Here is an 11,774-nt window from a genome sequence, read left to right as displayed (position 1 = left end):
CAGCAACAACGCTACACATAAAAACTGATGATGGTGGAAAAATACACCGAAACGTATTTTGATTGATAAACAGCGACAATAAATGACTGAAACCCCGGAATGAATTTGATTTGGCTTTGTCTATGTACACGTTTTACCAAATCTATAACATACAGCCTCTCAAAAAAGCGCATTAAATGCCGCAAAAACAATGGCGCTAAAGAAGGGAAATCCTCTCAAGTGAACAACTCCTAAAGGATCATAAATAAACGTCTGGAGCCCACCCAAAGATGATAAATCACTTCGGATGCTGGCCCACGGTCTATTGAGGCAACGGCCAACGAAATCATTCCATAATAATGACAGGGTCATTTCAATATGAAAAGAATACTGGAAGAATTGCCGGTCTATCCATATCATTTTAATTATGGAAAATAATAGAGCTAATGGCAAAGGCTAATGGAATCTGGCTCGATGAAAGAATCGGCTCTTTATGATGGATTGCGCGCATGATGGGCATGCCAAATGGGGTTTTAACCGAAATTCGCTTCTACATTCATCAAAAAAATCACTGTGAAGTGTACACAAATGTACTAATTTTTTGCAACAGCGCCAACATTGATGAATCAAAAAAAACTACCTTATGCGACCTGGAAGTTCGCGTAGCCACGCTAAACTCCAACTTCCGCAAATGATTCGGCAGCCGGTCGCTTGGAGCTGCTTTTGGCGTGGGCTGCTTCTCCTGCCGTGACTTTGCTGGCATTTCGGAAGAATTTTTCGCAATTTGTGCCTCCAATCTACGCATTTTCTCCATCTCCACCTCCCTACCTATCAGTTGCCTATTCGCGTATGAGATGCGGTTTTTTCGGCCCGTTTCCTTCCTGAAGATCACCACGTCTTCAATATCGGGTTCTGCAAGCAAACAGAGTGAACGATTGAAGAACAGTTGGGACAGCAAACTCACCTAACTTGAACTCATACGCCCCATCAGCTTTCCGCTCTTGAAGATAGGTCAAATTGTAGTCAGCCATGATTGAGGCCACTTTCAGCAAAGTGCAGCGCTCTTTTTCAGTGTAGAGATGTAGACTGACCGGGCGCAATGGCGGAGTGATGATGCGATACATCAGAGGAAGCAGGTCCAACAGTAGCGGTTGTGAAGAGTTGTAGCAACGCACTGAAGGAGCCATGCCACGCAACACTTCAGCTATGATGGCCTTTTGGCGGGTTTCTTTGACTCGAAACTGCAAGAAAAATGCGATTTTTCACTAAAGCGTTGCTCCCTAAATTAACGCCCCCCTTGGAAGAATCTCTTGACTTGGCCCCAATTTTTCAATGCTTATTTAAGTGACTTCTTGACAACGGCTTCTATTTTTTAACAACGGTCCCCAATCCACCGACAAACGAACTCCAAAAGCAAGAAAAAGGATGCCGTTAATTATCCAGTAGCCCCAAAACAGAGAATTAGATCTAATTTTTCCATCGAGATTATATTTCCAGTTTCAACGGACAGAATGGTTAATGAGCGCGCCGCGTTTAAATTTTATGGGAAAATTTCCCGACTTTTTCCTTCAAGTATTTCCATTGCTAAATTATACACAGGGTGAGATTTTCACACGTATCAGTGCCAACATGTAAAAACGTACTTCGGCAATGACAAACTACTCCTTGTGGCAAGTTCAGAACGAATCCAAAATTTTACGTTTCTGTTGGCTCCAGGGTTTTAGATAAGTTCTATATTGTTGAGGCGGATTCATTTGTTTACAAACTGCTTGTTGGGTATTTCGCCTCAAAAATGTTTGTCTTAAAAAAAGACAGAATTTACCCACGTCTTTTATTACAGATTGATAAATAGTGCTCTTATTTCGCAATAAGAACGAAGTCGTTCTTATGCGAAATAAGAGCACTATTTATCAATCTGTAATAAAAGACGTGGGGAAATTCTGTCTTTTTTTAAGACAAACATTTTTGAGGCGAAATACCCAACRAGCAGTTTGGAGAAAAMYAAGGGTTTTWAACGATCAAATATTTTGCCAACCCACATCTTGGATCGAACATTAATTCTTCCTACGTTAAGAAGTCAACACCGAAATTCGAAGAAACCGGTTTGATGTTTTCAAGGTTTTTGTACACTTGTCTGTTAAACACCCTGAAAAAACAAGGCGGGCTGCTAATAAGGAAACCTAATAACAATTAAATGTTACATATAAAACAAGAAAAGTGAACCCGTGCTGTAAGTGGCTTCCGTTCCCGTTACCGAAACGTTTTCATCGCGAAAACAAAAACGAACATTACAACAAGTTTTTAAATGCGCCCTTCTCCCGAGGTAATCTGTTCGCATTGTAAGCCGGTAATAACATCCCCTTTTACAAAATAAATAGCTTGTCGTAAGCTGCATTTTCTCAGATATAAACGGAGTCAACTATGTAAGTAGCTTCGCTAATTACTTCGCTGCTATTGGATGAAATATTTTTTAATGTCCGGGGCTTAAAGAGTGCCGAGTTCGGCCTCCATAATTCAGAGGTTCATTAGCACTGAATGCAATGCTGGAATCTTCTTAACTTAACCGAGCTTGATGGATCTGATAGCTAGCAGAACGAAAAAAAAGCAAAAAGAAACATTTTGAATAAACACAGCAATTAGGAAAACTTGAAGGTATTCATCATTATGAATTATATTATTATATCTATAGAAAGAAAAGGTTTCCCTACCTCATACCCAGCGGATGGATAGCTGAGCTTGGCCTTCTGAGTAGAGGCAAAGACGAAATGCCACACCACAAAGGCATAGTTCAAATAGCCGGTTAGCGAATAGTTCTGATCGCTATAAATCTGCTTGGTCAGTATGTCGTTGAAGCAGAACCAGTCGAGGCCGCATGACGTTGCTTCGATGCATCGGTCCTTCTGATGCGCCCGGCCAAAGTTTTCGTAAACACCCTGTGCAAGCCGCTCCTGGTCGCCGAACAAACTGATCATTTTGAGGATGTTTTGCATCCGCTCCTTGGCACTCTGCACGTGGCTGCCACCGGACGGTTTCCTGGTTCGCTTGATTTCGAAAATTTCAGACCAAACGGAAAAAAGACCCTTCTGCATGTCCTTTGCTCCGACGCTGCTCTTGTAGATGTCCGTCAGTCCTATAGACTTGTTCTGCGCTTTGTAAAAGTGCAACACCGATAAGCAGGAGCGAACATCGTGGTTGGACTTTTCTGCTAATGCTACCATAGTGCCTACGTCTGTTTTAACATGTTGCCTGCGTGCAATTTCCATTAGCCTTTCGGCCAGTCTTGCGCTGGACGTCTGAGGAAAATTAACGACAAATGATATTTGGCGCAATGGTCGCAAGGCAGGAACATAGACGTCGTTGCAGATGCAAATTATCGGTCTCTTCAAAATCTGCTGCGTCTTTTCCTTGGACTTGCCTTTCTTGGCTCTCAGTGGTGCCGTTCCCGTTACAAACTTGACCAGCAGGTCTATGGAGGCCGGGGGAGCCCCATCGATTTCATCGAAGACGATGCAGTTGGGCCGCTTTTGTTGGTCGACCACTGAACGCATCTGAGTGGCGTTTTCCAAAGTTGTGCGAAACGCTTCGGTGCTTCGATCATCCGAGGCGTTTACTTCCACCACGTGGTAGCCGGCGTGTTTTGCTACCATATGCGCTAATGTCGTTTTGCCTAAAACAATATAATTAAAAAACTGATAACAAGTGAACATTGAAAAAAAGTACCTAAACCCGGCGGCCCACACAAAAGAGCCACTTTAAAATGCGGCCTCCCGTGCTCGTCTAGATTGGTGTTCAGCTCGTTGAATCGGAAGAATTTTTTCCCATCCTCCATCTGCGGACGCACTTTGATTTTCGGGTGCCGATTGAAGACGATTTTATCCCACAGTTTCATCCATTTGAGCATGGTGCGATTGGTGCCTTCATCGCTCAACAGCTCCAAGTATTTTTTGGGCTTATACATATCAACCCACAGCTGCTCCTCTGATGAACTCGGCATGTTCATGTTGTTGGAGGATGCCGGGTCTAAGGATTTTTCTTTGAGCAGCTGCAAAAAAGCACTGAACTATAATTCGCGGAAATTGTTGTTCTAGTCAGATTGGCGAATGAACCTTCGATTCGTTTTTATCGGGACTTAAGCGTGGTTGATTTTTCAATTGAACCCTTACCAGTTTTTCAGCTTCGCTCCAAATGTCCTGAAAACCATCCCCCATAACTCCTGTATCCGAGCACGTCTTTAACATGCGCTCTGTATCGTTCTTTTCAAAGTCCTCAGAATGAAAGCGAACATAAACACTCTGTCCTTCGAAAGTTTTCACTTTGATGAACGGAAACTTTGGAAGCGATCCAGACAAATTCCTCTTATCCCTTTCACTATTTTTCAGCAGCTTGGTGCTCGCAGTGCTTACAGTCAATGCTGTTGAGTGACTCTTTTGGTACTCGTTTCTTTTTTGGAGAATTAGTTCAATTAGATCCAAGTCCTCTTGGGCATTGGTTTCAGCCTTGAGTCGTTTGGGTGCTGGCAGATTCTCTAAATCGCTGATATCCCCAAACAGGTCATCAGCTAGCCGTTTTCTAGCGCTTGGTGGTGGAGTAGAGATGGTCAAATCTGGAGGGTGACTAGTTTTGCTGCTGGACGCTTCCACACTTGCATGATCGGACTGGTTCAAGTTTCCCTGGGAACTAGTAGGAAGTTCGAAGTTCAGGCTCCGTCGAGCCGCAGGGGCCGCCAAGGGCTTCGTGCCTGGAGGCCCTAAACATTTTAATTTAGTTGTAAACAAACCATGTCAATTTTGTGAAATCACCTTCAAAATCTTGCTCATTTAACAGATCGAGCTCGTCGCCGTACATGAGCTCGAACTCTTCATCGGGATTGGGAAACTCGTCCATTTTTCTATTAGGTGGAAGCAAATATTGGCGAAAAACTCAATTTGAATTGCAAAGTTTCAAAACAAAGCCACATAACCTGGAAACTCGAAGAAGTTGCCGGCAGCAAACGCCATTAGTGTGGGGGCCCTGTTGTCGATTAATATGCCACTGGGTGGCCATATGAGTTGAAGAGTTGGCAACATCGCGCCGGGTGCAACCAAAATCGTGAAGCGCTCCACGTTTTTTGCCAATTTTTGCTGCTTTGCGCTAAATACAAGTGAAACTTCAAATTGAATTTGTTAAATTATGTTTGTATTTATTTATTTAAGAATAATTTTCAACTTTGCTCAATTTATTTCAAAAGCACGCAGAAATGTATAAAATAGATATCAAATTTAATCATTCGCGCGTGCTTTCGAAATGAATTGAGCCAAGTTGAAAATTATTTTTAAATAAACAAATACAAACAGAAGTTTAAAAAACTAAATTTGAAGTTTCACTTGTATTTTGCGCAAAGTAGAAAAAATTCGCAAAAAACGTGTCACACGTTCAGGTCCACACGGTTATCCAAAGTATATGCGCAAAATTTATTTTGAATTTTTTTCTCTATTGTTTATTAGAACAGTTCATAGAGCACCACTCAGTATATCCTTCATTGAATTCAACCCAGTCAATTAACCAATTGTAAAAACGTATAGGAAACGCGTCTCATTCGTTTAGGTATCCCATGCAGGCCAGAAGAACGTCGCAATGAACTGTTGTTCGCTCATTAACGGTACCAAGCAGACGCGATTTCGACTTGATACCATTATTGGTTCCACTTGAAGATTTTCGTATGTGTGGAACAGTGCAGTGGATGGACAAGAGCGCGAAAATTGTTCATTCGGTCATATTCATATCCAGATAGATTAGTTGATAATTGCAGACGTTCAGTTTAAAGCTCAAAAAGACGAATGTTTGCTTAATCTGGGTGAGTTTGACTAAATTAGTATTCAAGTCCCCCATCCATCCATCCCAACTTTGCGATTTTGGTCGCACATTTTAACAACCGCATAAAACCAGCACCGGATTTTTATGTGTTTAAGCATTTATTGAACATTCGCGGGAATTACGATCATTTAAATGTTCCATATAAACGTGACCAGGAATTAGTGATTAGCGGTGTACCTGTATGGTTTTACTGCCTTTTGCATGTTTTTCATCGACAAATAACCTTCAGCGGAAGAATCATTAATTGAATTAGGCCTGAACGACAAAACCTTGTTTCAGTATTTCGCGTGCCACTAAACGAGAACATTCAGGTGTGTAAAAACGCATCAAACAATCTCTTGTTATAGAAAACCTGCAATTTTCACCAAATTAATTGTTCACCAAGACTGCCGGCCCTCCAGACTTGTCTCCAGCAAACTTATAATAAATAATTTTCCCACAAGTCCCGCCCTTTTTCTTATCAATCTGCTTCTGTTTGCGTTATTAGGATTTCTGCTGATAAGCAGCATGTGATAAAATAACTAGCAATGTGCCAGCAACAATTGCAGTTTTTTCACTTGCAGGAACTTTTAATGGCTTAGACCGGACTTTACCAATATTTGCCATACAAGCCACTTATCTAGTTGACCCTCAGCCTCGACGCGATAAGAAGACTCGTTGATGGCTCATTTATAATGTAAGAAGCACCAGGCTCGGAACTGTATTTAACCATTTCGAAGCTGCATAAAGTGAAGAAGTTGAGAAACTCACACGATGACCATGGTGTTCGCTGGATGGAATTTCTACTCTCTATTTTATACGGCTTGCTTCACGTTTTGTTCGGGGTTTGTGCTGATTTCTTCAGAAGCAGGGCCGAAGATCAATTCCAAGCTGTTTGCGCCTGGTGATCAGGTCGCCTACCGATGGACTTCGGAGGTGTTTTTGAATGAAATCAAGACATCTAGAGGAAAATATGTCGGGTTTGGTTTGTCCGGTACAGTGCTGGTCAGCTCGGTTTGGAGCAACGAAGATGAGAGAGTCTTGCAATTGCACGTGAGTAATTTTCTTTTACAAGGGCGAATCGATTTGTCAATTTACAAGTAAAATGGTAAGAGATAGACTTTCGAGGCCATTCCTTGAAACAAGTGGGTTTTTCGGGTTTTTAGGCCGTCGTTCGGTAGAGATTCTTCTTGAGAGTGTTGTTTTGTTAAAAACCAGGTGTTTTTAACAATCCGCTGGAAAATAGGGCGTTTTCGGACATTCACTCATTGCCCTCTGACCATGAGAAAATGGTCCGGCGGCTGATGATTAACAAATGTTGGTAGAGAAAGACTTTCGAGTCCATTCGTTGAAACTAATGGGTTTTTAGGCCGTCGTAAAATGGAATTTCTTCCTGACGTTTCGCAAGCACGAGTGGCTTGCATCTTCAGAAGTGGTTTGCTTGAACGCTTACACTGTTCTCATCAGAACCCGCGTTCAGTTCTTCCGCAGAACACTCGTGCTTGCGAAACGTCATGAAGAAATTCTACCGAACGACGGCCTAAAAACCCGAAAAACCCACTTGTTTCAAGTAAAATGGTGTTTTCAGCTGGAAAAGCCGCGAGTGCAAGTGGCCTCAAAATCAGGACGAGTGGAGTCATCAAGTTTGGATTCCCTTGAAAATCAACCCTTTGTGTTAGTGCTAAAGGGGGGTAAAATCGACAGGCTGTTCATGGGAAAACGGGAAACCGTTTCGATGAAGAATATGAAGAGAGGGCTGGCCTCGCTATTCCAGGTGATGAGGAACTCTACTCCTCCCACCCAGAACAGAAAAATGAAATTTTGTTGAAGTTTCAGACTCAGACGGACCAAGGAGGCCTCGAAGAGACTGATGTGGCCGGGCATTGCAACGTCACATACACTTCTAGTTCTGTAAAGGCAACGAAATCCAAACATCAGTGCACTTTTCTGGATATAAACACTTCCCGACATCTGGACGAAGTCCTCGGTTTCCATATCGCCTCCACTAGGTCTACGCACTACACTCTTGATGACTCTAAAAACGTCATCAGCAGTATATCCTCCAAAGAGCAGCACCAGCTACATATGCGAGCCAAAAGTGATCTGGGTGGCTTGGTTGGAGCTGAGCAAACGCTGATCTACAAAGAATCTCAACGCTGTGATACAGTGAGGGCTTCGAGCGCTGCGCAAGCTGTCCAAGAATTGCTCAGCGCAGAAGGTGCTGTTTTAGAAGAGGAGACGATTGTTGCCATAGCAGAAGCAGCGCCAAAAGAGCCGAAAGGCGATTTCAGCAAAAGAGTGGCCGCAGCAAGGGACGCCTTGAAGGCCGAACTTTTGGGCACCGTAAAGTCAGCTGAAGTGTTCCTGCAGCTGCTGGAAGCAGCCAGAACTAGCAACATCGAAGACATTTCCAAGGCGTTGGAAGCTAAGAAAAATGCAAAGATTTTGTAAGTTGCCCTAACGGGAGGGCGAACAAAACTTTGTTCAAGCGCTTCTGAATTTAAACTCTTCCAGGCCTCAACTGTACGACATTCTCGGCCATGCTCAGACCCTCAAATCTCATACAGCCGTGCTGAAGCACCTGCACTTGGACAACGAAAAACACGCAGATCTAATGGAAAGATATTTGTGGGCGCTTTCCCTGTCCACCCACCCAAACATCGACATCTTGGAAGACATGTTGAAGAAGTACAAAACATATACCAGTATTCCACGGAAAGTGCGCGATACTTTAATTTTGACACTGGCCTCGATGGCCAAAGGCCTACGGGAGGAAGGGGACGTCGCTCAGTTTACTTTAAAGGTAAAAATGTTCTGTTCTAGTAATAGTTTTTCTTTCCAGAGTTTCAATCAAAATGTGAAATGAAAATGTTTATTTCATATAACGTTTCGGCGAGAGAACAGCGCCATCATCAGATTAAAATTCAAAACAAACCCATAATTGGGCACATTTGATTCTTTACATGTTTGGCAGCCAAACTCAGTTTACTTTAAAGGTGAAAATGTTCTGTTCTAGTAATAGTTTTCTTTCCAGAGTTTCAGTCAAAATGTGAAATGAAAATGTTTATATCGTTTATTTCATATAACGTTTCGGCGAGAGAACAGCGCCATCATCAGATTAAAATTCAAAACAAACCCATAATTGGGCACATTTGATTCTTTATATGTTTGGCWGCCAAACATATAAAGAATCAAATGTGCCCAATTATGGGTTTGTTTTGAATTTTAATCTGATGATGGCGCTGTTCTCTCGCCGAAACGTTATATGAAATAAACGATATAAACATTTCATGTGTGTGACTGAAACCCAGGAAAGAAAAAATAAAGTTCTGTTCTAATACATATACAATCATCCTAAACCTCCTAAACCTGGACCTTTAAGGAATTTCCGAACATTTCAGATGCTGCAAGCGGTCGAAGAGACGATAGACAACGGATTTGACTATGCTGAGGACGCGGATCGCTATGTATTTCTCAACGCGCTGAAGAACCTTCAGTCGCCCACCACCATCCCTAAACTGATATCCGTGCTGGAAAATGGCACCCTGAAAGAAGAAGCGCTGGCCTGGAGGGCGCTGAAGAGCTTTGGAAGGCGCTACTGGACAGAGAACCTGCTGAAGCAGGCAGAGAAAACTCTGTTTCAACTGGATAAAGCGCATGATACCAGTTCGAGAACGCTGGCTGCCGATTTGCTGCTTGCATCCGATCCAACTGATCACGTTCTGGAAGAATTGCTGAAATTTGTTGCAGGCCAAGACAAAAATTTTGAGGTCAAACAGTACGTTTTGCAGAGTGTCCTGATGCTGGCCGATAGCTGCCCAAAGTGGCAGCAGCGGGTAAAGGACATTGTGAAGAACAACTACGCCAGCTTGGCGCAGAAGGGCCTTTCCACTGCGCTGCGAAGAAACATTTTCAGTGGATCTTCAGTGAATGGCAGTCTGGTGTCGGTGCAGGAGATCAAGGGCGGCATTGTGAAGAGAGGAGCTGTGGATGTAATCCTAGATAAAAACGGCCTTTCCAAGGAGCTGTTCACGGTGAGCTTCACTGTTTAGGTGCGACCTCAACAGCAAACGTTTGATGTTTCAGCTGGGGATATTTGCTGGCGGTTTGTCCACGTTCGTGTCAAGTACGGAGGATGAGGAGCAAGCAGACGAAGAAACCGCAACCGCTGGCATGGAGCTCACGGTTTTGGGCACCCAAATTAGGCCGTTTGTGTTCTTTGAGGGCCAGGGCGAACTAATGGGCCACGTGTGGAGTGGAACTGCTTCAGAACTCACGCCGGCCTTCCAGGCAAGTGTCAAATCAAATCAAAATATGCTTTATTGCCACGGAAAAATTCACAAATTTTATGGACAAAGCGAGTAAAAAAAATGAAACAAAATACTACAACATAAACTACGTACTATGAAGGCTTTCACGGCCGGTCAGATTACATTTAGGAATGTTTTCCGGGCTTTGAAGCCGTGGTCTATCGGAATTTCTTCCTGACGTTTCGTCCGCAACTGCGGTGGACATTATCAAAGGCGAAGTGATCTCCCGTGCTTTCCGACTAAGACTGGTGAAGACCACACACAAATTTGTCAAATACTTTAACCCGCTTACTAAACTGATGCGATGAAATGGAAGAAAACATTGACCTCTGTCTGGCAGCCATGTGTAAAAGTCCACTACGTGAGGCTGCAGCGTATCGAAACTACCTTCCACTTAGCTTTATCGCCTGTAGTCCAAGCGTCAATTGTCTGAAATTGGACAAAATTGCACGGGAGATCACTTCGCCCACTGCCTCATCGAATTTGAAAATGTCCACCGCAGTTGTGGACGAAACGTCAGGTAGAAATTCCGATAGACCACGGCTTCAAAGCCCGGAAAACATTCCTAGATATAAACTACGTACAGTACAGTCAGCAATGGTAAAAAATTAAAAAATATAATAAGACAGTACAAACTATATCTCGTACAATCGTCATGGGCAAACACAGCGGTCATCAGAGTAAGTCAACCACCCATCGCTACAATCACAACAATTGTTTTAGTGTCCGAGATATTGAAATTTTGCTCGTTGAACTTGCAACTTGCGGTCCCTTTAATAAACAATAAAAACAAACATGAACTTGCAAACTGATGACCCCGAAGTTAAAAAAATGTAACTACCATACAAATCCAATCGACCCCCCGGCAACTACCGCATGTGAAGCCCAAACGGAAAAGTTTAATTTAATGAAGTTGAAGCGTAGCCAAACTCAGAAAAAGGACACTACACCAAGCAAAAATCAGTCACACAATATAAAGGTGTCTTTAGGAATAAAATAAAAGTGTTTCATGAACACCAGGAACAAAAATATGAAACTGTGTTCGACAAGATTAAAGCAACACAAAAAATAAACTAGAAAACTTTTAGCAAAGAAACATGGCAGAACAAACAAATGTAACATTAACGAAAATTGGATAAATAATTTGACTTCACTAAACATACCGAACAGCGTAAAATACATCTTATCACTTGGACCAAGGTTCTCCATAAATAAGTCTCACTATGGTCCAATTTCAGAAATCATTGAACAATTGAACATGGAATCTTCTCATTAAATAATGAGGCAAAGAACGAGATCGGAAATAAATTGTGTAACATCTTAACAAATTTCAAAGGTAAAATAAAACAAAACACAAATAAAAGTATGGCATGCCATATTAATGGACTGATAAATTATGCATGAAAACCCAAACATTTGCATACTAACAGCAGATAAATGCAACAAAACTGTAATTATGTTAAAAAGCGAATACAAAACGAAAATGCTAGGCTTAACAAGTGATATAAAAACATATAAACCGAAAAAAAAAAGATCTTACTACCAAAATACAAACAAAACTAAATAAAATAATGAATTTATGGCATAAAAAGAAATTCATAACAGATAATTTGAAACGAACACTATCTTGCAACAATGGCCGAGCACCATTTA

At 42.1% G+C, this 11,774-nt stretch overlaps 2 protein-coding genes across 4 annotated transcripts in view; one reads left to right on the top strand and one right to left on the bottom strand.

Annotated features, from left to right (window-relative positions):
- The window catches only part of LOC109536752 (chromosome transmission fidelity protein 18 homolog), a gene marked incomplete at its 3' end in the record, with an annotated part of 19,303 nt that extends 14,272 nt beyond the window's left edge, over positions 1-5,031 (bottom strand). Inside the window, 6 exon segments of the mRNA XM_048664123.1 lie at positions 620-891; positions 944-1,220; positions 2,688-3,646; positions 3,700-4,021; positions 4,143-4,726; positions 4,779-5,031. Of these exon segments, the coding sequence (XP_048520080.1) occupies positions 620-891; positions 944-1,220; positions 2,688-3,646; positions 3,700-4,021; positions 4,143-4,726; positions 4,779-4,863 (2,499 nt within the window).
- A 499-nt stretch (positions 5,032-5,530) lies between these two features.
- LOC109536737 (microsomal triacylglycerol transfer protein) overlaps positions 5,531-11,774 on the top strand; it is an 8,790-nt gene continuing 2,546 nt past the window's right edge. For 2 of the 3 annotated variants that reach the window (XM_048663685.1, XM_048663687.1), the window contains exons 1-7: positions 5,531-5,812; positions 6,396-6,864; positions 7,400-7,585; positions 7,642-8,258; positions 8,326-8,614; positions 9,213-9,845; positions 9,898-10,101. In XM_048663685.1, the coding sequence (XP_048519642.1) occupies positions 6,586-6,864; positions 7,400-7,585; positions 7,642-8,258; positions 8,326-8,614; positions 9,213-9,845; positions 9,898-10,101 (2,208 nt within the window). In that variant the 5' untranslated portion in view covers positions 5,531-5,812; positions 6,396-6,585. The remainder of the gene's footprint in view (positions 5,813-6,395; positions 6,865-7,399; positions 7,586-7,641; positions 8,259-8,325; positions 8,615-9,212; positions 9,846-9,897; positions 10,102-11,774) is intronic. The other variant, XM_048663686.1, reaches the window with a different exon arrangement.

The sequence above is a fragment of the Dendroctonus ponderosae genome, unplaced genomic scaffold, assembly GCF_020466585.1.
Source record: "Dendroctonus ponderosae isolate FM_Combo_2020 unplaced genomic scaffold, Dpon_F_20191213v2 Dpon_F_20191213_2, whole genome shotgun sequence".
In the NCBI taxonomy this organism is placed as follows: Eukaryota; Metazoa; Arthropoda; class Insecta; order Coleoptera; family Curculionidae; genus Dendroctonus; species Dendroctonus ponderosae.
Note: the sequence above shows the minus strand (reverse complement) of the source record. Positions and strands in the feature narration are given on the sequence as shown.